Below are 25,915 nucleotides of genomic sequence, written 5' to 3'. Positions count from 1 at the left end.
GCAATGCATGATTAAGGCGCTTTGAGCAGACAAGTGACAGAACTGACAAAGCTTGGTTTTCAATGGAGTTGGGGTTTGTGATTGGATTCTCTGATGTCAAATTAGGTACACAATCCAACCGAGGAACTTCCTCTAGTTAAGTCACTTTAACTTCTCTCTCTTCCTCTACCTTATTTTCTCTAGTGTGTTATGGGACTGTGTTATGTCCTTACACTGCAGCCTTTTCCTCAGTGTAAACACAATAGCAATTTCTACAACCACCCATAGACTTTCAGAAAACATCTAGAAAGGGAATGTCTTTGATCCTAATGCTTTGAAAATGTTCACTACTCAAAAGGGGAACAGAGGAATACAGAACAATCAAGCCAACTTCATCACATAATAGACTTTTTTTTACTAAGAAAACCAGGCTAGATGCTGCCAAACAGATGTCAAACTGGATTTCAGTAATGTTCCACTCCCATGTGGTCATCCAAATAAAGTCATCATATTTGCAAAATAGCTATGCAGAAAGAAAATCCTCATGTTGTCTATGGCAGCTGTAGACATGTAGCAGGGGTAGCGAGAAAAGGATATCCAACCATTCAGGACGTATTTAAATATGTGTGTACTGAGGAGATGGGGGAGTGGAGGTGAAAATAAAGATACTCAGATGAGGACAAAAATGATGAAATCCTGCTTCTACTCACAAAGTGAGTTGTGAATCACAGTCAAGCTTGTGCTTGGTTTGTTCTTCAATCTCCTTTATACACCTAGAAGTGCCCCAGTAGCCAGAGGATGTCCAAACGTCATGGAGAGAGTGCTGGGGAAGCCATATCTCCTCTTAGGTCCAACAAACAGGTTTGAAAATCTGCTCAGTTACTTCTCTGCTATGAACCTCCTGATCTCCAGCCTTTTTAAACTGAGGTAAATTTGAGGAAAGGAAGAATGTGCCTTCTTTCCCTATTGCAGCAGAAGAATTTTCTTGGAGTAATGGCCCCAAAGCCAGATTTGCGTTAAGGCAGTGTATGCATTTCCCAAACAGGGACCAGAAGCCTCAGTCCTAGGCACTGTGCAAATGTGGACCGAACTGATCACTCTTCCCCAAAAAAGGCTTCCAGAGCTGAGTCACAACAATCCGTATGAACTGGGAAAGGCAGTGTCAGATGTCGCAAACAGCAGATACTGTAGTACATATGAACAACTCTGATTGCTCATTTACAGCATGGATTTGTTACTGGAACAACTAGGCAATTTGCAAAGCAAGTTCTGTAAGCTCTTGAAATACCACATTCCCAACAATTTCCCTTTCATTATGGAGAATGTCCGGCCTGATCTTGTTTTTCACAGAGGCTGGAAATTAACTTTATGAAGCCATCATAAATGTCAGCATGATGAGGAACAAATTAGCAGCAGACTAATCAGGGCTGAAATATGTAGAATTGCTCTTACTTTACCCACACCCTACCACCTCCTGCTGCGTTTTCATGGAGGATGTGTTAGAAAAAAATGTATTGTGAAAATAGCCTTGCTTTTTTGCAGTAGGTTAAATGACAGAAGTGTGCCAGTAGACAGAAAGAAGAGCCTCTTAGGCTTGAGAAACCTGAGACAATCATACGGCTTCATGTGTCAATCTGTTATCACAGGTGAAGTTACATTATCTCCATGCAATCCAGACCACAGTTTACTGGCTTTATTCAATCTAAATCAGCTCAAACTTGCTCCCTGCCCTTGGTCTCCAAGGGCTCTGCCAAAAGGTCAGTGGTGGCACTAGCTTATTTCAAGCACAGCAAGAAGATGTAAGGGCAAAACCCTTTCATAACCTTGCTAAGAAAAGGCCTAAGCTGTTTTACCATATGAGACCTGTCCTTTTCGTCATTTCAAAAGGAACCAGAAACTGGCACAGAAATTTGGGCTAGTGGTGAGGAGAGGAAAGTGTTGTTTCATGGCTTCGAATCCTGTTGTCTCAAGCCCAGTTTTCAGCTTTTAGGTGAATACAGTGTGAAACGTAAGAGAGGAATATGGAACCATAGCGCTTTTCACATCAGCTTCCTAAATAATTTAATTTCCCTGCAAGCCATACCAAATAGAAGAGGCTCAGTTCTACTGCTCTCTCAGTGCAGAAGTACCATTCAGGCAAAGGAAGCCTGAGAACTGGAGTTTTGCAATGGTGAAAGTATATTAATAGACACAGCTTATACAAGCCATTAACTAAACCAACACAATTTGGTGTTGTAAGAACTGTCATTTATATTAACAAATGGAAACACACATCAGACGTGTTTATCTAAATATTTATTAAAAAAAACCAAACAACAAAACTCTGTAGGTAATGAGGGAAAAATTTCAACTAGGAAACATAGGTAGTAATAAAACCATTAGAAAAAAATTCTATTTAATTTACAGGAACTTACTATGATTATTCTGGATATATGATGATGCATCTACACAATCATGTAACTCTGAAGGTTTCCTCAACATTTTGGAAAATTAGTAGATTTATAGAAATCATACGGTCTTGCCATGATGACATTTAAGTACAAGTATTCAAAAGTGGTTTAGATCCCCTTTCTTTTTAATTTTCTGCTGGACAGAAAAAGGAGGAGCAAGGGAAACTGCATATACACAGTTCCAAAATGAATTTGAACTAGAATAAGTAACCAACCATCAGCGCAACAGCATGTTCACTTATATATAACTTTATATAAATTAGGACACTATGCCATACAAAAAAAAAAAAAAGACATAACACATCTGAGGTTGCAAGGAGGAAATAACACTATCTCATTCAAAATTCAAATGTGAAAGGTAAGCAGTGCTGTGTATAATGCCAGGACTTCTGGCAGGAGAAGAGAATTGGAAGCTGCTGGTGACCTCACATTGCTGAGTTAACCTTTGGCTCTGGCACAGCATGTTGCATGGCTTTCCCACAATAACTCGGAAAGCTTTTTTTCCCCAGGCACATAGCTGTAAGATGTGCAAAACAAAACAAACGTGTTTTGGGAGGCTGCAGTTTCCCTTCTCTACTCATAGCTGCTGTGTAAAGTAAATGTTTCTATGAGAGTTACTCGAACACTTAGAAAGGAGTGTAGCATGGAGAGGCTACATGCTGATGCTGAAGTCTCACCACTGGCTTGCTTATGCTGGAGCACAGGCAAAGTTTTTCCACTGAAAGAAGTCCAGATGTTCCCTGTATCTTTTCTTTTGCACTTCAGCCCAAAAGCAAGGTTTTAAAGGCAGTAAATTAGTACAGCACTTCAAATTTTGCTTTTCAGACAATGTCCAAATTAAGGATACATCTTAGATAGTACTTGCAATATTTAAATAAGTAGAGTCAGATATCATTACATTAAAGTCCTCAATAAATAGGCTGACACAAACGCAGTGCATTTCAAAAGAAGAAAGCCCCAGAAGTTTCAGGCTTGGTGTCATCTCCCTTCCGGCGAATTGCTCTACCCTGTCAGTTTTTCTGTGTTGAGCTGAAAGCCAAAAGCCAAGAACACGGAGGTCAGCACTGCCTGCCATCACCTGCCAGCCTTCAGCTTGCTTGTAAGCGGGATTCGGAGGAGGTGAAAGAGGCTCCCCCCAGCTTTAGCCAGTGAGGGTTTCTATGAGTGTGCTGCAGCTGGGGCGGGACGCGCTGCCCTCCGCCCGCGGCAGGTACCTGTTGAGGATCCTGGTGACGATGAGCTTGACCCAGGGTGCGAAGGGGCTCAGGCAGACCGTCTGTCCGTGCTTCGTCGTGGCTCTGCGGGACGAGGGAGGGGTGAGGCCGGTGCAGGGCCCGCGGCGGGCAGGGGTAAAGCCGGCGACACTTACATGACTTCGGGCACGGCGCAGTGCGGCCCCTCGGCGACGAACTCCACGCGGGCCAGTCGCCGCGGCGGGATCACCTCGGACACGGTCCGCACACAACGGCAGCGCAGCTCCCCGGCCAGCGGCGAACCTGGGAGACGGGAGGCGCCGCCTGAGCCTCCGTTCCGGGGCCTCCCCGCAGCCCCGCCTGCCGGCGGGATCCCCCCGGCCCCGACCCCCCGCGAACGGCTGGGTGGCTCCGGCTCGGCGTCCGCAGCCGCTTACCCCGGCAGAGAGCGGTGGCCAGGAGGAGGACGAGGCAGAGACGTGTGTTCATGGCTAGTGCTGGCGGCTGAGGTACTGCGGGAACCGTCTGTGCGGTCCTGTTGTCCGCCGTTGCTTTTATCTCTTGCCGGGAGCTGTCGGGGAATTCCCTGAGCGCAGAGTGCAGCCGGGGGTGGGGGTGAAGCTAGCTGCTCACCTTTCTTGCCCCGGGCCAAGTGGGGCGGCCGGGCCGGGCCGGACCGGAAGGGAAGCCCCTTGGGCCCCTTTCTACTTTCAGGTATGGGTTGCTGAAGGAGCGGAGCAGGGAGAGAAATGGAGTTGCTCCCTGCCCCGAGAGGCTCCCGGCACAGCTGTTCTTTCAGGAACGGGAAAAGCATGGCACTGCACAGCCCCCAGGATTTCTCAGGCTTTACGGGGAACCTCGAGCCGACTCACCCCATTCTTTGGAAGGAACTGAGGCTCCTTTGTGGGGGATATCAGTTTGCCTTTGGTTAGTTCCAGTGCAGGGTGCTGAGCTGAAGAAGGGTTTGGGTTCTGAAGCTTGGCTTGATGGCTAACCCCATGCAACAACTCACTCTCATCCGGTGGTGATTGCTCCCCTGAGCACCCCTATATTCACCTGCCTTTTGAAAGCTGCTAATCTGTTTTTCCTACGACCTGGAGACACTCAAATTTCCCTACCTACACTCCACTTCTACAGGCCTTTTATTCCACTTCTCTGAACAGACAGGTCACTAGTTTTCTGGGAGCTTTTGAAGAAAATTAGATGCAACATTTCTGAGATTTATTTACACATAGTTTAGTTCAGATATGGTCAAAGCACTTTCTTTTGTAATTACTTTTGGTATGAGATATGATTTTGAACTTCTCTTTTTGCAGCCTACCCTTTTTCTCTCTTCACAGGTCCTTGTGAACATGAGTGGAGTTCATTAAATCAAATTGTTCCTGGATCAGGCTGCCATATGTCTTGCCCTAACAGCTTAAATGCCTTGTGTATCCCTAAAGCTAATAGGTCAGGTTTTTTGTACCACATCATGTATTGTTTTGATTTATGATGTGTTTATGGCTGTGTGGGAATTTAAGATTTGCAAGCACGTTCTTACATCTCCTTCCCCTTGAAACTTTCTAATCCCTGTTGCTGTAGACTATACCTCTGAAACTTTAAGCACTAATGGAAAATCGGATAAGCCTAGTCATATTTAAGTGAAACATTCCTGGTTTGTGAAGAATAGATCTGCTCATGAATCATAATTAGAATTACTTGAAACCAACCATGACTGTTTTGAAGTGGCTTGACTTGATTTTCAGGGGAAAATTGACATTGTTTCCTGATAAGAAGACTGCCAGCACAGAGGTAGCTTCTTGCAACTGAAGGGTATAGATTATACTTATTTTTTTTTAGAGACAAGCAAAATAATCATTGTATTATAATGACATTAACAGGATAGAACACAAATTAACTGTAGGTAAAACTGTACTGGCAGGGATGCCAAGATAGAAAGCAAAACAAGGTCATTTTTGAAATTACAAGGATCACAGTACTGTAATCCCATTAGAAGATTTACTGTCTGAAAACAAAACCAAGTCAGGACTCAAAACAGGTAAGATGTAGCATGTGAATCAGTCCTAGTGAGAACTTAATTAGGTGACATCCTAGTGGCACATGGAGACTCTCAATCCTGAGCTTTGTCACCCACAGATCAGATAGTTCATATGGCTGCTGGCATAGTCTATTGGGAGATCAGGATTGTGAGAAGATTGTACGTCATAAGCAAATGGTGATTGCCCCATATAATCAGGAAATAGCTAATGACTTATTGGTACCCCTTTCCAATTGCAGTTTGGTAATGACATCCTTGCAAGATCTTGGCTTGTCGTTTGGTCTTAAAAGCAAATTACATGATCAAGATACCTCTCTGTCCTGCTCTGTCATTTCCCCCACTCCTCAATTTCACCCCTCCAGTAAAGTTTGTATTGTTTTTCCAGCTTTAGAAAGATTTGACAAAGTACTATAAGTCTAAGGAATATCAACCAAGTTAGTATAAGTTTGTGGAGAGTCAGTGGTGGATGGAGGGAGGACCAGCACTGCCGTTAAGGGAAAATCTGCAGCGTAAGATGTGCTCCTTCCAGCTGGCCAGTCCAGACATTCCTGCTTGCAGTCAGTGCATAGCTTAGAGTTAGCTACCTCCTGCACTGTCCCTTGTGCTGCTGAAAACTTTTGAGGAAATGCAGGTGATTTATATGGCCTTGGGAAGAAATGATGTTACAAGAGAATCAACTGTGGACATGAGGAGGACTTGTAGTCTACTAGGGGACGTAGAGGTTCTGTGGGAGTCCAGTGGGTATTACACTGAGTAGATTGGAAAAAGCATACATCTTTACATCTGAACTTGTTACATTCCCATGAGTCATATACCACATTATTTTTATTAGTTGAAAACTAATTATTTTTTTTTAATTAAAAGTAATTCTTCACTGATATGTATATGAAATTGTGCATAAAGCTGATGCATCGTGTAACTTGAGCTTCTGGCTTCAAGACAAAGCTTTGCAGCAGTGGTGCTCTTCCAGGCTCTGTTTTTCCAGCCTGACTCACCCTTCTAAGTAGTAATAGTTGTAGTAGACCCTGGTAAGTAGTGTTGTAAGATTTTTTTTAAGCCAGTAGAGCAGCAGCTGAAGAGGTTGGAGTCAGGGAGAGGCAGAGGCTTGCTTGCCTTGAAAACTAGAAAGACTCCTTAAGAAAACCATAGCAAACACATCTGTTTAGAATGGACAATTGGCCACAGTGTTCAGGGGCAACTACTAAATAGAAAAGTTACAAACCTTCCCTGGGATACCTTGAAATCATAGGGGTGGAGGCACCATTTCCTCTAGGCTATAACACCAGAAGAATTGCACTCTCAGCTCCAGGTACGGCTGCCCCAAGGAAGTGCCATGTGCTTTGCAGACAACACTGATGAGCACAGATTTTATTTGTATATGTACATTACTATGTTGATAGGAGCACACACATTTGAACGACCTTAATCTATGGGGATCAAGTGCCCTATTCCACCCTCTGTGTGTTCATAAGTAGTTTTCTCCTAAACTTAGCCCTTGCAAGCTGAACAGCAGAAGTGAGGCTTACACTCTATTACCAGGAAGAAGGATTTGCCTAGCTGTAGCAAACTGAGGCAATAAACAGTTAGTATGATGCAAAGATAATCCAGTGCAAGTCATTGAAGCTACCATTAGCAGATCCAGCTCTGAATAAATGCAGAGAGCAGATCAGTTGAGTAAGAAATTGTCATTCATATTCAGTCAGATTACATGTTGTTCTTGGACAGTACACATGAGTAAGGACAGGTTACGTGACAGTGCTTGATTTTATGCCTGAATGACTGTTCACAATATCTGAACTGTCAGACTCATTCCACAGTGGTTACTGCTGAGGAAATTCCAGAAGAAGCCTCCTGGGGTCTGAAACATGAAGCTGTTTTGGACACAGAGCAGCAATGTGTGGAACTTGGCAGTCAGCTCTCCAGCAGAGACTTGTGCTGAGATGAGCTATAGTCAGAGAGGTCAAGAACATGCTGAGGTGCAGTGGGCATTACAGAGCTTCATTCTGTGAGTCAGTACTGACACAAACAGGCTTGGCAAAGTGGAATTGGGTATCTCTGGGAGTATTTCAGAAGTCAAGACCATCTGCCTGAGCAAGGCTTTGCTCCTGCAGGCTTCCAGATCACCTCTAGCTACTTTCCTTGTGTATGTGGGTAGGCCCTCTTCAAGTCCAGATTATAACAGCAACAGGGCTGATAAGCAGATGAACTCTACTGGATTTTAGTCTTTCCTCCAGCTACCCTCACTGCCTTTGACATGTTTCCTTTTGAAAGTAAGGAAAAGACAGGGAAGAGATAGCATCACAGCAACCAAAATTCAGAAAGCTGAGTTCTTCCCTGCCTGCTGCCATCTCTCTTTCATTATAGATGTCTGTCACACATTGACGGTACATTGATGGTACAGATACATTTGAGTTAAGTTTGAATTAGCTATCATGAGTGGTGCGGTCAATATAGAGAGAGTATAAGTATATATAATATAGATGGAACTCACAGAAGTGTTTGTATTTGCCTCTTTGAAGCTACTATTCAATTTACCATCCTTTTCTTATCTGCTGTGTGAAGACATGCTGAAATCCCTCAGCGTCCTTAGTGTGGGTCTCAGGGTTAGTGGAGCATAGAAAGCTGTCCCACCTTAGGCAGGCCTTAAGGAAATGCATACAGAGTATGTCCTGGTTTTGTTAAAAACAAGTTTCTCTTTTAGTGAATTTTTGCCTGTCAGCTAAAGCCTTCATATTAGCTGCATTTCCCTGGAGAACTCAACACATGTTTTGGTTAAACCTAGCAATGGAATGCAAACTTATTGATAAGCACGGATGGACATCTTGCGAGAGGGGCAACGAGAAAACTGATGACCGAGAGACTGACCAATGGTGTATAACATTCCATTCACGTGAATACTTCATATAAAAGTGGGAGATCACGAGGATCTCGTGCTTTTCCTTCTCCTTCCCTTCTGCTTATGGCCGACATTAGGAGAGGACCTTGCTGGTCGTCCCTGCGAACTGAGGCCTAGTGAGAGACTGAATCCAGCTCCGGTTGGCTACAGAGTCTAATCCAGGACTTTGGGTGCTGGCTCTGCAGTTGCTGAGACTTTCAAGATTGGTTTTGTATATTTTGTATTATTTTCTCTATTCTTATTAGTAGCATTAGTAAAACATCTTTAACTTTTCCAACTCTCTGTCCTTCTTTCCCTCCCGATCGCCTGTCCTGAGTGGGAAGGGGGGAGAGGGAGGGGCAAAAGGGGGAAGTGGGGGGAGAGGAGGTTAACAATACATCTGCCAGGGTTTGATTGTCACCCCGCAATCCTAACCCTTGACAGATAATTGGCGCCCAACGTGGGGCAAAGAGAAAGAGGTAAATTTGGAGATTTTTGGCTTTTCTACTGCTCTGACGTACCTTTCAATTTTCTTGGCACGGTGCCAACTCATAGAGTTGTGATACTCGCGCGTCTGTTTGCTTCGGATATTTTTTAGTGGTATTAAGGCAAAGTGAATTACATTGATTTAAAGATGTTATGGCAAAAGTTGTATCAGTTATTTTCTACATTGTGCTCGCTGATCCCATATCTGTGTTGGTGTTTCTTTCTGAATCGAAGTATTCATTATATAACAACAAGAAACTGGACAGCGGCCATGATGATTCTGTGTGGTATGGCACTGGTTTATTTCATTATACTGCAGCCGCTAATGAATTTCTACTCGCTTCTGCTTTACCTTGAAAAACCTCCAGGAGAGATTAAAGAGCAGAATGGCTCTATATTTGCTAATTGGTCAAGCGAATCTTCAGAAAGGCTGACTAACAATACTTTCGTGTTTTTGCTAGGACAGTTTGCAAGTGTTTTAGAGAGCTTTGAACATCCTTGGAGCTTTGATAGAACTGTGATGGTGTTATCTGGTTTGCTGAATGTGTGTCAGTTTGTGTTACTGTTAAGAGAAATGAGGTTCAGTAGGAGGTTTGCGTCTGTTTTTAGTCCTGAGATTTGCAGTGCGTCTTCGGAAGCTTTAGCAAAAAGCACTCCTAGCCGCTCGAGAAAAGGCAAAACAGCCAAAGCTGCTGCTGCAGCCACTGCCCCCCCAACCGCGGCTTCACAGGCTGAAGCTACAGCTCCTCCGCAGAGCTCCTCTGCCAAGGTCGCTGCAGATAACGTTACCTCTCCAGCCTCCAAGGCTAACAAGGCAGCCCCCCCGTCTTCACACACTGGGCACTGTTGCTGCTGTAACCACAGCAATCACTGTGACAGTCATTCAGACTCTGAAAATGAATCAAAAGATGGTGAACCCATCTCAGCATCAGTTGCTGGTTGTAAGAAAGTCACTAGAAAGACTACCCATGCAGCAGGTGATGGCACAGGGTCAACATCAATCCAAGGGGAATCATCAGGACAGGGTGGAGATGAAGTGACCACCACTCGGTCCTTTTCTCCAGGTGAACTGAGAGATCTGTGAAAAGACTTTAGCCGTCGTGAAGGCGAGAATATTTTAACCTGGCTGCTGCGATGCTGGGACAATGGGGCAGAAACAATTGAATTAGAAGGTGGTGAAGCCAGGCAGCTGGGATCTCTGTCAAAATATTCCACCATTGATAGGGCAATTTCAAGAGAGTCTAATGCCGCTACTCTCTGGACCCGACTCCTGGCAGCTATGAAAGTCAGATTTCCCTACAAGGAAGATTGTATATCCACGTTAGGGAAATGGAATACTATGGCGAGAGGTATCCAGTTCCTGAGAGAATTAGCTGTGCGAGAGATCATCTATTTTGGACCAAACAGCCAAGAGGGGACAGACCCAGATAGAATCAATTGTACAAAATCTATGTGGCGCAGATTTGTACAAAGTGCACCACCTGCATATGCTAAGTCATTGGCAGGAATGGTCTGGTCAGCTAGAGGTGCACAATAAATTAATGAAGTGATTGAGCAGCTCCGGTACTTTGAGGACAGCCTTGCTGGTTCTCTATGGGCTTGTGTCTCCGCTGTGGAGAAACTGTGTGAAAAATCTGATGACCGGTTTGAAAAGCTGTTGCAAGAAATCAAAGAGCTCAGAGAAGACTCGTACCGTTCATGACCTGCACAAACCTATGTTTCAGTTGTTAGGAGAAGGCGTTTCCAATCTTGAGAGAGAGGGCAGAGACAGCCCACAAAAAGAGGTTCACTGTGGTTCTTCCTACATGAGCAGGGAGAAAACATGGATAAGTGGCATGGAAGGCCTACCTCAGAACTTCAAGAACGAGTACGTGAGATAAAAGGAAAAACTCCTAGGAAGGTGGCTGCTCCAGTTTACGAAAGGAGCAGAAGAGATTCTGATGCTCTTGAAGGAACCTCTAATTCACACCCAGAGACTGTGCAAAACAGAAATAAGAGGTGCCCTGCCTCCAACCAGGTGGAGGAAAGGGATAACAGAGTTTATTGGACTGTACAAATACTATGGCCTGGTACAACACAACCCCAGGAGTACAAAGCTTTAGTGGACACTGGTGCTCAGTGCACAATAATTCCTTCTAATTATAAAGGAACGCAATCCATCAATATTGTTGGAGTGACTGGGGGATCCCAGGAGCTGACTGTTGTAGAGGCTGAAATGAGCCTAACTGGAAAAAACTGGCAAAAGCCTCCCATTGTGACTGGTCCAGATGCTCCATGCATCCTGGGTATAGACTACCTCAGGAGAGGGTATTTTAAGGACCCAAAAGGGTATAGGTGGGCATTTGGTATAGCAGCTGTGGACACTGAGAAAATTGAACAGCTGTCTGATTTGCCTGGTCTTTCAGATGACCCTTCTGTTGTAGGACTGCTGATGGTTGACGATCAGCAGGTGCCAATTGCTACCATGACAGTGCATCGCTGGCAATATCGCACCAATCGAGACTCTTTGATTCCTATCCAGAAGCTGATCCGTCAATTGGAAAGCCAGGGTGTGATCAGTAAGACTCGCTCACCTTTTAACAGCCCAATCTGGCCAGTGTGTAAGTCTAGTGATGAGTGGAGACTAACTGTAGACTATCGTGGCCTGAATGAAGTTACACCACCACTGAGTGCTGCTGTGCCTGACATGCTAGAACTGCAATTTGAACTGGAGTCAAAGGCAGCCAAGTGGTGTGCTACAATTGACATTGCTAATGCATTTTTCTCTATTCCTGTAGCAGCAGAGTGCAGGCCACAGTTTGCTTTCACCTGGAGGGGCATCCAGTATGCATGGAATCACTTGCCCCAGGGGTGGAAACACAGTCCTACCATCTGCCATGGACTGATCCAGACCATGCTGGAGCAAGGTGAAGCTCCAGAACACTTGCAATATATTGATGACATCATCATATGGGGCAACACAGCGAAAGAAGTCTTTGAGAAAGGTGAGAGAATGATTCAGATTCTTTTGGATGCTGGTTTTGCCATAAAACGAAGCAAGGTCAAGGGACCTGCACGAGAGATCCAGTTTTTAGGAATAAAATGGCAAGATGGCCGTCGTCAGATCCCAATGGATATGATCAACAAAATTGCAGCAATGTCTCCACCTACTAATAAAAAGGAGACACAGACTTTCTTGGGCGTTGTAGGTTTTTGGAGAATGCATATTCCTGACTACAGCCACATTGTGAGCCCTCTCTATCGAGTGACTCGTAAAAAGAGCCAATTTGAGTGGGGCCCTGAACAACAACAAGCCTTTGAACAAATTAAGCGTGAGATAACTCATGCGGTGGCCCTTGGACCAGTCCGAACTGGACTAGATGTTAAAAATGTGCTCTACACCGCAGCCGGAGATAATGGACTTACCTGGAGCCTCTGGCAGAAAGCACCAGGAGAAACCTGAGGTCGACCCTTAGCATTTTGGAGTCGAGGATACAAAGGATCTGAGGCCAACTATACTCCAACTGAAAAGGAGATACTAGCAGCATATGAAGGAGTTCAAGCTGCTTCAGAAGTGATCAGTACTGAAGCACAGCTCCTCCTGGCACCTCGACTGCCGGTGCTGAGCTGGATGTTCAATGGGACGGTTCCCTCTCCACATCATGCAACCGAAGTTACATGGAGTAAATGGATTGCACTGATCACACAACGAGCTCGGATTGGAAGTCCCAACCGTCCAGGGATCTTAGAAGTGATTACAGACTGGCCAGAAAGCAAAGACTTTGGGATGTCTCCAGATGAGGAGGAAGTAAAACGTGCTGAAGAAGCACCACCGTATAATACGCTTTCAGAGACTGATAAGCAGTATGCACTGTTCACAGATGGATCCTGTCGTCTTGTAGGAAAACATCGAAGGTGGAAAGCTGCTGTGTGGAGTCCCACACAACAAGTTACAGAAGCCACTGAAGGACAAGGTGAATCCAGTCAGTTTGCAGAAGTGAAAGCCATCCAGCTGGCTTTGGACATTGCTGAACGAGAGAAGTGGCCAATACTTTATCTCTTTACTGACTCATCGATGGTAGCAAATGCCTTGTGGGGGTGGCTACAGCAATGGAAGAAAAGCAACTGGCAGCGCAGAGGTAAACCCATTTGGGCTGCCACACATTGCTGCTCGGCCAGAAAGCCTGTCTGTAAAAGTACGTCATGTGGATCCTCATGTGCCTAAAAGTCAAGACACTGAGGAACATCTAAATAACCAGCAAGCAGATGAGGTTGCTAAGATTAAAGTAGCTGAGGTGGACTTGGACTGGCAACATAAAGGTGAACTTTTCCTAGCTCGGTGGACCCATGATGCTTCAGGGCATCAAGGTAGAGATGCAACATACAAATGGGCTGGTGATCGAGGGGTGGATTTAACTATGGACACTATTTCACAGGTTATTCATGAATGTGAAACTTGCGCCGAAATCAAACAAGCAAAACGGTTAAAACCTGTATGGTATGGGGGGTGATGGTTAAAGTATAAGTATGGAGAAGCTTGGCAGATTGATTATATTACACTTCCACAAACACGTCAAGGTAAGCGTTATGTACTTACAATGGTGGAAGCAACCACTGGATGGTTGGAAACATATGCCGTACCTCATGCTACAGCCCGAAATACTATCTTGGGCCTTGAGAAGCAAGTCCTTTGGCGGCACGGTACGCCAGAAAGAATTGAATCAGACAATGGTACTCATTTCAAAAACAGTATTATAGACAATTGGGCCAAAGAACATGGTATTGAGTGGGTATATCATATTCCATATCATGCACCAGCCTCTGGGAAAATTGAAAGGTACAATGGTTTGTTAAAAACTACACTAAAGGCACTTGGTGGTGGAACCTTTAAAAACTGGGATTCACATTTAGCAAAAGCCACTTGGTTGGTCAACACTAGGGGATCAACCAATCGAGCCGGGCCTGCCCAATCAGAAATTCTACAGACTGTAGAAGGAGATAAAGTCCCTGTAGTACACATGAAAAATATGTTAGGAAAGGCAGTCTGGGTTACTCCTGCCTCAGGCAAAGGCAAACCTATTCGTGGGATTGTTTTTGCCCAGGGACCTGGCAGCACCTGGTGGGTGATGCTTAAGGATGGAGAAGTTCGGTGTGTACGTCAAGGGGATTTGATTTTAGGTGAAAATATGCAATGCTGAACTGTATGATGTGAATTGCCGCACTAACAATGTTTAATAAGTGTCTTTCAGATCAAGACAACGGTGATGAAACTAGAGCTGGCTTCTTCGAGTGGCGCCCAACACCTTCTTCGAAGTTGGTGTCCTTAACCCACAAACAGTGGTCATGAGATGCACTTGTACGATTTTTCCTGCCCTGGGAGACTGTTGTGACAAAATGAACTTAATGAACTTTTCAAAGGATGGTCCACTGATTAATTACTCCTGTGTATATATGTACATATGTATATATATATATATATATATATATATATAGTAGTAGTGATTAATTAGATTGTATTGATAGATGGTATTGATAAGGTTTAAGTATTCAGTGAATGTCATATTATAAGGAGTGGAATGTCCTGGTTTTGTTAAAAACAAGTTTCTCTTTTAGTGAATTTGCCTGTCAGCTAAAGCCTTCATATTAGCTGCATTTTCCTGGAGAACCCAACACATGTTTTGGTTAAACCCAGCAATGGAATGCAAACTTATTGATAAGCATGGATGGACATCTCGCGAGAGGGGCAACGAGAAAACTGATGACCGAGAGACTGACCAACGGTGTATAACATTCCATTCACGTGAATACTTCATATAAAAGTGGGAGATCACGAGGATCTCGTCCCTTTTTCCCCTTTTGCTTCCCTTTTCCTTCCCTTCTGCTTATGGCCGACATTAGGAGAGGACCTTGCTGGTCGTCCCTGTGAACTGAGGCCTAGTGAGAGACTGAATCCAGCTCCGGTTGGCTACAGAGTCTAATCCAGGACTTTGGGTGCTGGCTCTGCAGTTGCTGAGACTTTCAAGATTGGTTTTGTATATTTTGTATTATTTTCTCTATTCTTATTAGTAGCATTAGTAAAACATCTTTAACTTTTCCAACTCTCTTCTCTCTGTCCTTCTTTCCCTCCCGATCGCCTGTCCTGAGTGGGAAGGGGGGAGAGGGAGGGGCAAAAGGGGGAAGTGGGGGGAGAGGAGGTTAACAATACATCTGCCAGGGTTTGATTGTCACCCCGCAATCCTAACCCTCGACAAGTATTACCGGGCACATGACTTTATCATTTTCATGTCATCCAGTTGTTAATTCGTTAAATACAGGAAGTGATTCTGTTGCTTTGTTGCACACTTTGGCTGCTTGCCTTTCCACAGTAGGTATTTGGCTTGACATCTGTAGTAAGAGCATACATTTGCTGGTGGCATGTCCAGGAAAGCTAAAAGTCAATTAAAGAAGAGACAAAGTTGCTTTCATTTCGACAAGTGAGGACTTTTTCTAACTGCACAAGCTCAGAAGCTTGCAGTTAAGCCAAGGGCATGTCTTGCTTTGCCTGCTTCCCTTACTTTTAAAGGGGATGAACTGTTTTTGTGCTTCCAGAAGAGTGTTCTTGAAAAACTCCCAGCACTTGCTAGCTCCTTTATCACCTGTGGAAACATCCCATGGAATCCTGCCCAACTGTGTTCCGAGCTGCAGTTTGCTCTTCTAAAATCTAAAACCTTTGTCGTAGTACTTACCTTCAGCGTACTCAGCAGGATCTCGAACTTCACAATATTGTAATCACTGCAGCTGAGGCTGTCATGAACCAAGGTATCACCAAGCAGATTTAGAATGATTCACAGTATTCCTTGGCTATGACAGGGTGCTGTTCCCTTGCACCTGTGAATCCTTCTGTGGATCCAGCTCTGTCATGACATGCAAACATATAATCAGCTCTGCTCTTGGGGAGCCAGTACTGTGGCTTTTCAATCTCTAGGAAGATTTGCTGGAAGCTGTAGCCAAATTTCACTATCATGCTACAATTTGATGTAAAATATGTTTCATAGTTATTTTGAATTTTTCAGATGTTTCAACAGTTTCCAGTCCATATTCCCTTGTAAATAATACCTGAGGATGTAAGAAATACAAATGTGCCATTGTTCAACTTGTGTCACGAAGGGTCTCAACTCAGTTTTGTCAACTGCATTGTGGCATACGTCACATGCTGTTGTGTGTGGGAACAGCAGGACGTGTGGTTCCAGCTAAAGGGCCTTGGACAGGTTATACAGAAGTATGCTTTTTATGAGTGTAAGGAGTGATAGCCCAGGCCAGTGAGAATGATCTCTCAGGTTGGAAAACCGCCCCCATATGTATGATGTGTGAATGTTTGGCCTAGGCATGTGAATGAGTGGGTCGGAACACCACCCACAAGATATGCATGGGAACGTGACTGAAAACAGACACGAGTGTGGTGTATTTGGAATAACATTTTTTGAAAAAAAATCCAGTCTAACCTCTTGGTCCAGGCCTGTATCTGTATTGAGAACTGTTAATAGAAGTCAACTCTGCCTGGCTTTGCTCTTGCTGCTAACAAGAACTCTGTGCATCTCTGTCTGCGTCTGTATGCGTGATTCTCATTGTCGCAGTCATGCAGTCGTTTCTTTAATACTTTTTCAGATGGTAACATTTGCATTTAAAATGATGATATGTAGCAAATGATAGTCAGTATTTTCTTAGCTGTCTTCCTGGATCTTCACCTAATTTCAACATGCTGAAGTCTTTAGGTCTTTCTCTTTCCCCTCAACAGAATTAGAGGTCCTCCTTTACTTATGCTTACTGGTGACAATAAGAGCGTGAACAAACACAGTTAATAACTGCAAAGGAATGTGTTTGTATTACTCAAGCATTGACTTTGCAAATAAAAAGGGTTGGCTTTGACATCAGTTCATTTGGTAATAATTTCTCAGTTATTCAGTTTCAAGTGCCAACGTACCTTTTCTGAGATAGCTAATGGGATTGCAATTACGGCCACATTGTGACATTACTTTGTGTGACTCCTAGACATAAAATGATTACAAAAAATGCATAGATTGACTGGCTGGTGGTGGACCGAGTGGTTCTGGGAATGCATATCTAACATACAAGGGCAAGGACTGCTTCTTTTTGATGATGGCGGCAAATTATTCAGCAATTTGTTCTTACCCCCGCTAAGGGGGAAGAATCCCCAGACTTTTTAGTGGCAGGTATGATCCTGGATAAAGATGACAGTTTGGTTACTCCTTGCACTCCACATAGCTGTTCAGTTGATAAGCCTTTGAATTCATCACAACTCCTGAAAGGCATTATGATGTCCTCCTGGACTTATCTGCAGCTTAAAATGCTCTGCATCTTATGAACTTCCTGCAGGTTTTTACCCTTGGATCTGTAAAAACATCAGGAGCATTCCTTTATTCAGAAGGTGGAGAGGTGTGAGCTGTTAGGTCCTGCTTGCCTGCCAGAAGCAAGCAAATTTTCTGATTGCTGAGGCAGATCTTGGTCCTATGGTTTGCAAATTAATTCAGATACAATTATACTGAATACGCAACTGGCCACTGTTACTGGTGTATCTGGCTGTAACATCTGATAGAAGAACTTACACTTTGCCAGTGGCTTGTACAAGCATGACACAGCATATTGTGCAACAGTTGATTGTTGTTCCAGTGGTGTTATCTAAGCATGGGAAAAAGGATGCAGAGCCAGCAATATGCCACCATTGTACTGATACTTTCTAGGTAGTAATATTTTGAAGTGGTGGATAGAAATATGTGAGGCTCCCCAGGGAGCATGATCAAAAGATTGATGAAAATAAGTGTGGGTTGTTTTCAGTTTGAAAACTCATAACAGTATATTCAGTTTAAGCTGAGCAGCTCGTAAGCAGTAAAATACCTGTTTTATTTGAGAGCATTGTTACCTGAAATAAAATTTTTGCTTTCCAACAGGACTCCTCAAAGAAGCTGTGAAAGACAAAGTCCTCACATCCTTACACTTTAAGCCTGATAGCAAATATTTCCCTCAAGTGGGAAATGGGCTGTTTCAAAATAAATACATAGAAATATTACATCTGCAAATAGATGTAAATGAAACATGAGTCTCCTAAAAATGAACTGTTCACCCAATTGAAAAACAAAACCTCAAAACAACAACAACAAAAAAGCAAACCTTGGTTAAGCCAACTCAATCCAACTAAGTTTTCAGGTTCAGTGGAGCTGATTAATTTTTGAGATTGTGCTTTGGATAGCTGTGGTCTTTTGTTTGAAGTGATGACATCAGTTGAGAAAGCAGTGACACAAGACTTGTGGCCACATGAAGATGGGAATGCTCATTGGAATCATCACAAAATCTTTCAAGTCTTATGACATCCACACTGTAACCCTCTATGTTATTTTCATTGAGTGTGTTGCAATGAAGGAAAAATTAAGAAGTCATACTTGACCTACAGCCTAGAAGATAACAAAGCTGCTATCTCAGGGAATGCTTTCTTAAAGCATTTCTTTGAATGCTACGTGCAGGTTCATTCTTCAGCGCATTTGGACTCTGTAGTAAAATTGCTGGGGCAAAAAAAGCCTGCTTCTAAGTGGAAATGGAAGAAAAAACAATATTAATAAGTTTGCTTGTTTCTCAGTGAATGATCCAAAATAGCATAGAAAACAGCAAGAGGTGGAGATATTAATTTCAGCTCATTAAATGAGGGTGTTTAGAGATGGAGGTATTTAGTCGGAAAACACTGATAATGTGTTTGATAAATGTGATCACCACTGAGGTTACTGTCAATGGTTATCTTCCTCATTACCTTATCTGTCTTGTATTTCTTTGATCTCTAAATACTCTTGCTGTATTTTTTATAGTCTAATTTAGATAAGAAGCTGGCCACTAGCATTCAAATATACGCCTACATTTGACAAAACCATGGCTTTTTAGGGAAGTTTTTCAGCATGTTTGAATCAACATTTTTCTAGTGGGCCACTGTTCTATCAACATAGTTTCCATCTGGGCATTCTAGGCTATATTCATGGCACACATCATTTGAAAAAAAATGTAATCAGTACTTCGTACTGAGAACTCCCTCTTCTAGACCTTGTTGATCCAGCATTACCCATTTGCTTCTTATTCTGTTTCTTTTAATAGATATTCTAGTATCAGAAGCATGTGGATGCTCTCCTTCATCCTTTCCTCCAAGCAGGAGTAGTATTATGAGAATTTTCCCACATAGAAACTTTTCAGTAGGATTTGGCCTGCCATGAGGTGAAACAGGTGCAGATAGATTTACGACTCTTTCCCGTGTTTATTACTCAATCTATTTTTCTGCTGACTTGCATAAAAGATTTGAGTTTGCAAAAAAACCCTTTTTTTTGTGTGTGTTAATCTTAACCAGGAGTGGGCAAAGCCACAGTGCGCAGTATGAACCAGCTACAACGATGTCTGTTTTCTTAGTCTCTCTTTTTATTAAAGTTGTGTTCATGGTGAACAGTGCTTATATAAATGGCTTCTGTTCTGTAGAATGACAGTCTTTTCTGATGGAGGTGAAGTACAAAATAGAGAAAGCCCAGAGTGGAATGAGAGAGAAGGAGGAGTTGTTGCAGTCTTGTGCACTCTGCCTCGCACAGCAGGACCCAAGGGACACAGGGACTCCACCTGCCTTAACTTTCTGGAAAAGGAATTATCAGAAAGTGAGGAGTTGATAGAATTTCAACAACAGGAATCCAGTGAGTCAGCAAATGTGTTTTTATTGGCTTGATTACTGGTATGCTGCTGGCAATCTCTGGCTTAGTCAGCCATGAACCATCCTGGATTGCTTGTGCATTTGTTTATCAGTTATTGATAATTCCAAGATAAAACTTTCAGAGCATCAGACTTCTTGACAAGTCACTTGCTCTTCATTATTTGTGTTGAGTGACTAAGTGCCTTTCACATGAATGTTTGACACCTGCGTAGACAGTTCTCACTTTTCAGTAAGATCAACTGAGCTGCATTAAATACGAATTAGTACTTAAGGAAGGACTGTGTAGGTTGATGGCCCAGAAGTTCTGGGGGCATGTCCTGGTTTTGCGAAAAACAAGACCAGTTCCTCTCTTAGTTAATTTTTCCTTTCAGCTAAGTTCTTCTGAGTAACTGCACTTTTCTGAATTTAGATGCATGTTTGGTTTTTTTTCAGGCAGTGGGCTCTGGAGCTGATAAGGGGAGCAATGGTATGCAGAAGAGGCCCGGGTTTAGGTTTATTGCTATGGCAGCCAAGGTTACTGATAAATTTTGCATGTCCCTTAAGTGAGAGGGGCGTATTTGCAAGGAGGGGCAGACAGAACAGATGACTAAAATTGACCGTCTGAGTATTCCATCGCATACATGTCATACACCCTATAAAAGCAGGAGATCATGAGGGGACTCGCTCACTTTGACCATGGCCGGCATCTGAAAAGGACCCTGCCTGTGGTCCCTGCGATCTGAGGCCTGGATCCAGACCTTGCATCCCTGAATCCAGTTCTGGTTTACTGCGGCATTCAGCCCAGGACTTCTGGGTGCCTGCCATGCAGCCATTGGAACCACGCCAGCTCCACTGCAGTGCTGCTGCTGTGCTGCCCCAGGAAATTCAAGATTGGTTTTGTATATCTTGTATTATTTTCTATATTTATTAATAGCATTAGTAAAGCATTTTAAACTTTTCCAACTTGTGAGTCTCTCTCCCTTTTCCTCCTATTACCTTTCCTTAGTGGGTAGGACGGGGGGTTAACAGAGAGCATCTGCCATGGTTTAGTGTCGCCCTGCAGTAAACAGTGACAGGGAAGTACAGGCTATAGTTCAGATCCATGTGGAGAAGGTGCAACACAGTGTCCTTTTAATGAAAGAGAACAGAACCTCTATGTTCACATCGTGGATCGTACTTGATTTTAAGCATGCCGTTCTGCTTCCAGTTACAGTATGCTACCTACAAACTTCTCCCAGACCCAATGTGGCGCAGTGAGGTGCAAATGAAATTCTGACTCTGGTGTTCTGCTTACAAATATCGTTCTGATTTGGCAGAAAGACCATGTAGGTTGTATTCAGATTTCATTTGCATGCTTTGGTATCATTGTGTTACGATGCTGGGTGAAGTCCAAACCCGAGCTGCCCTAAGGTGTGGTTTATAGCCTTACTGACGGATGTTCTGTAAACTCTTAAATGCAATGGCGTGTGCTGGTCTCTGTGCTTGTGTTTCATTCTGCAGAGGCAGGTGCTTCACTGTCCCCACCGTTCTTACCACCCACTTAAATTGTCAGTGTGCAGATATGGGATGTGTTTCATGAGCCTAGAAGCCATTAAATTGCTGGAATTCTCTTCACACTTGTTTAATCACTTTGCTTTTCAGGTATGATGAATAATTACTTCACAGGGGCATCTGCTACTGTCAACATAGCTTTTTGAAGGGTCAATGACAGACCATTTTGTGAAACAGTTACCAGTGCTAGTTAAGCAATGTACAAGCACTATCATGATTGTGCTTGGATTTGTGAATAGTAATGAGATCATAGCTTTGTAGCTTGTAGCTTGTTCGGAGGTTGTCCCAGGATTTTGATGCAAGGCAGTATGATTTATCCTGACCATAAGGTTTTTCTTTTTTTTCTTTTTTTTTCTATGTAAAAGTAACAAAAAGGTTAATAAGTTCAAGAATCTTCTGCTGGGTAAAATATTTTGTGGAGGAAACCTTGGACTTGAGTTTGGGGTTGTTCAGTCAATACTGTTCATAACTGTAGGCATTAGCATCTACAACTGATGTGAAAGAAATTTGGAAACATGGGCAATTGAAGTCAGGAGTTCCTTTTGTCAGTAAAACTGCTGAGTGAATATACTGTTGACCACTGTAGTACTTTCCTTTTTTGCTCAGCCAGTGTAATAGTTTTACAATAAAAGCAATTCCAAAATTAAGTTTTGTGTAACGGGGTGAGAAACCTATCAGTCTGGACCTCTGGGCTTCTATGGAGGCTTGACCAATTCTATATAGCTTCAAATTATGAAAACTTCCAAATTATGGAAATCACCTTCTCACTGATTGTTCTTCTAGGGCAAATTACTTGTTTGTTTGTTTGTTTGTTTGTTTGTGTTTGTTTGTTTGTTTGTTTTGGGTTTTGTTGTTGTTGTTGTTTTGCTGCTGTTGTTGTTTTCTTTAAATAAAATAAAATTATGGTGTGTTTGACCAGCAGCTTAGACCTGGTGATTTCTAGAGTAAATGCAAAATTTACTGACTGACTCGCACAGTTTTGAGGACAAGATCAATTTACCCATCTCTTCCCTAATTTCTACACCATTCTGAACTGGCAAGTCTGCAGCTAGCAGACTCACAATAAAAATTTCATGCTGTTCAAAAAAAAAGTATTTTCACGTCTAACCACACATATTTTGCAGCTTTCTTTGGAAGACTTCCAGCCCTCGTTTTAGAATATCATAGCTTATTTTGAACCTTCTCCATCTCTTTGATTTCATAGTCTCACTTTGTTTTAATTCCTTTTGCCCGTTTTCTTCCAGTCTCTCTCCATACCCATCCACCCACAACAGCTCCTTCACTTATTTCATCCTGTTCCATCAGAAATGCTAGCTGACCGTGTATCTTCTTTGAAAGTTGAATCTACTTCTCATGCCAGTGTCACCCTTTCTTGTTATTGGTGATGAAGCAATTGTGCTTTGTTGGTCAGAAGAAAAGATTTCTTGATGGAATTAAGTACTTTCATATAACCTCATGTATTTATTGTGATGAACAAAGCATTCCCTCCTTAATGCTTTGACCTTAATCTTAAACACAGAACAATTCTTGGAGGCCTGTCTTTCAGCCTTTCTTTCTGATGGTATTTTCTGAGTGTTTCATTGTTCTTGTATTTGTATTACAATATGTGTAACCACCTGATTGTCTACATAATTGCACCTTGGGCCCTGTATATTCTGGAGGTATTAGCATTTCCTACCTAGAACCTGGAGTTGTGACTCTCGAACTCCATCAGTTTGCCACTGAGGGAGGATGAACAATGCCTTGCTGTCACCACCTGCTGCTGGCTCTAATCTGTGCATTTTCTTCAGTAGCCATGAGTTTCCTGCCAGTGGGGAAGGATAATTAAACTGAACCAAAACCTCTGAATGTCTTCAACCAAACATTTGTTTACCAACACCCTGCACTTGGGCAAGCAATCTCTGAGAGGATTCATGCATTTCATTGAAGAAACTGATAGCAAAGCCTCAAGAGGAGCAGAGGGATTCACAGAGAATCATCAGCAGAGCATTCAATACAAAGGGTGGAGTGGTAAGCTACGGAGTGGAAAGGCTCTGTGTTATTTAAGCTACAATGGTGCATGATCATGTTTTCTGCAGGTCATGTTCTCATCAATTTTACTGCTAATTTTTTCAGTTTGAAAACACCAGCTATTTGTTCTAGGCAGCCTGCCTTATGTAATTGTTCAGAGAAAGGTAACTGAATGATAGTGATGGGTCTTTCCTGTGCATTATGTCACTTTTGTCTATTTTTTCTCAATTTCACCTATATTTTACTTGAAAATCAGATTCCTTCTTTTTCCTGGATGACACAGAGGGACTTAAGAATTAACTTCCAAATATGAAATGTTTTCCAGATTTCATTTCTTGGGGGCATGGTAATAATAGATTCCCTGTATACATGAAAAATAAAAAGCTGCCTGCCTCTGCCGCAGTAAGGGAAAGAAATCATCAGTCTTCCTACCTGCTGGATTCTGGTGAGAGGAATGACCCAGAAACTTTTGCTTCTTAGCTGCAGAATCTTCACACAATTTTTCTTACTGCAGACTGGATAAATCCTGAGGGACTTGTGAAGCCTGAAGCACACAGATGTATTCCCTCAAATTGCATCTCTGAGATGCTGTCTGTTTCCAGTGAACTCTGGCTTGGTAGGAAGAGTTCAGCTATGCTCTTGTTTATGGACAGCTGAGTTCATAGTTGGAATACTGTGAGTGGTACTTCAACAAATAATGGAAGCACACACAAAAACATAGCTGCCAAACTGTCAGCAGCATACTGTCTGGAGCAATATCCTGAAGACAACTTAAAATAAGCCTTATGTGGCTCACAATATTTCAGAATGACCACGACAACTGCAACTAATTGCATTTTCTAACTAACATGGTGAACACATGTTTTAGATGTTCCTTTCTCAGTAGATAAAAATTTGATGCCGATGATATTCGACTTGGACTGAAAGCTCTTGGCTATTTTGTAGAACACTAAAAAAAATTGCCTTATCTACCCTCTTCCAGATGCAAAATGTAGCTGAGTGTATTCATCATATCTTTAGTGATCTCAAATATTCCACTATTAAATATGTACAAAGAATCTGCATTTCCTTGTATTATATTTGATCTCTAGACATGCTGTAATCATGTTCAATTTAAAATCTTTACAACCAGTATGACCTCAGAAAAACAATCACTTGGTTGATTGGTTTTTTGTTTGTTTTTCTGTTTTCAAAATGTCTTCCTTCTGGAGTTCTAAATGTACAAGGTTACTTATGAAAGTGCTTTAATGTTTGGGGTTTTTTAATCAAGTACGTGGGCCAGATCTGAGGGATTTCTAGGGGTCAGATCTAAAATCAGGATTTTCACAATGTACCACATTTTAGGTCTTATTTTGATGTGCCCACTTGACCCCTTTCACAGAAAATGAGTTCACGCGCTCAGGCTTCTGGTTTCCAGGGCCAAGTGAATAAGTTCTTATTTGTATTCCCCCCATCAAAAGACCAATTTCCCTTCATAGTTAATAGTAGAACCTGTAGTTAACACACTGAGACATGCAAATAACATCACCAGTTTTTGTGCTGACCAGACCTAAATTTGGGGTTCAGGGAGGTACATTTCGGAAACGGAAGTTGCAATGAAGTCAGATATTGCTTTGATGAAATTGTTTTGCTTACAAAGATAGCACAAAGGTTTTTTTGTCTGGATGCAAGTAGCAAAAAATGTTTACACTACTTTTTCCAGACAGAAATTATCTCGGCATGTCCTTAGTTTTTTCTGAGGACTATATTCCTAGTGCTTTTCTGGGCTGGGTGTACACATTTGTTTATCTTGCTTCATTTCCATCTCTGACCTTGTCTTCCTAGTATATAGAAAACAGAAATTTTCCAACCTGGTGCCTAATCCTGTTCCCTGCTTATCCAGGTTTCTTTCCTATGAACACCAGGATCCGGCAGGGGATGACGAAAATCCAGATGTTGTCCTGACCTGCAGCTGGGATGCAGCTGGGTCATTTGTGCAGCTCTGAGAGTTGGGGAGTGCTCTCAAAACTGTCATTTTAGGTTGAGCTGCTGGGAATGGGTATAATCCAGTCTGGCTTACATCACTCTGTGATATCCCTTTACTTGCACATGCTTTTCGTAGGTCTTTGTTTTGCATAGTGAAATGGGTTCTTGTTTTGCTGCTAGTTTTGATCATCTGGAAAAGATATCACTTGTTAATAATAGCATATCATGGTCATTTTGCTCAACAAGAACCTGGAGTTGCCTTATTTCCTGTGAGAATATATGACACAACACAAGAGAGCTCGGAAGAAGCAGAGCTGTCTCTTGATATCTGTCATCAACAAATTACTGTGAGATGGTGTGAGATCAAAGTTATGAGGGGGAAATTGTTGCTTTGTAAACAAACTGCTGATTATCAAGCTGATCAGTTGGAAATGCCAGTTCCTGGGATAGGCAGATAGCTGGGGACAGCTCAGGAAGGTATTTTCATTGTGGTTTGGGGTGAAGCAGTCCCAGTTTTGAACACACAGTACTGGCTGTCTCATGTTTTCACTCTGTTCAGTTGCATCTTAGCCTAGGCAACATGAAAGCAAAATGTTATTAACTATGGCACACATAATATGATAATATCTCCGCTTTGGATGCAAGCTTTTGCCTGTATGCTACCAACAGGTAGTGGAGTAGATG

The 25,915-nt window shown here is 42.7% G+C and overlaps 2 protein-coding genes across 4 annotated transcripts in view; both read right to left on the bottom strand.

The window, feature by feature from the left end:
• The window catches only part of LOC136101007 (albumin), a 433,515-nt gene that overhangs the window by 275,683 nt on the left and 131,917 nt on the right, over positions 1 to 25,915 (bottom strand). The gene's annotated exons all lie outside the window — the stretch shown is intronic.
• LOC136101514 (alveolar macrophage chemotactic factor-like) lies at positions 2,260 to 4,510 on the bottom strand. 2 transcript variants are annotated; one of them, XM_071807906.1, is made up of 4 exons: positions 4,060 to 4,510; positions 3,799 to 3,925; positions 3,644 to 3,727; positions 2,260 to 3,458 (listed from the first exon to the last, which is right to left on the bottom strand). In XM_071807906.1, the coding sequence occupies exons 1-4, from the start codon at positions 4,109 to 4,111 to the stop codon at positions 3,440 to 3,442; spliced, it is 282 nt and encodes a 93-aa protein (XP_071664007.1). In that variant the 5' UTR covers positions 4,112 to 4,510; the 3' UTR covers positions 2,260 to 3,439. The 2 variants fall into 2 exon arrangements, with proteins under 2 accessions (XP_071664007.1, XP_065693767.1); XM_065837695.2 differs by having other exon boundaries at positions 2,260 to 3,727.

Source organism: Patagioenas fasciata, chromosome 4, assembly GCF_037038585.1.
Source record: "Patagioenas fasciata isolate bPatFas1 chromosome 4, bPatFas1.hap1, whole genome shotgun sequence".
NCBI classification, from domain to species: domain Eukaryota; kingdom Metazoa; phylum Chordata; class Aves; order Columbiformes; family Columbidae; genus Patagioenas; species Patagioenas fasciata.
This window is presented reverse-complemented; position numbering and strand designations above follow the sequence as displayed.

Excerpts from the sequence above, each read along its gene's own strand:
- LOC136101514 (XM_065837695.2), bottom strand. The coding sequence starts at position 4,111 with ATGAACACACGTCTCTGCCTCGTCCTCCTCCTGGCCACCGCTCTCTGC. Across the intron at positions 3,926-4,059 it reads GGCCACCGCTCTCTGCCGGG|GTTCGCCGCTGGCCGGGGAG; the intron begins GTAAGCGGCTGC and ends CCCGTCTCCCAG. Across the intron at positions 3,728-3,798 it reads TGCGCCGTGCCCGAAGTCAT|AGCCACGACGAAGCACGGAC; the intron begins GTAAGTGTCGCC and ends CTCGTCCCGCAG.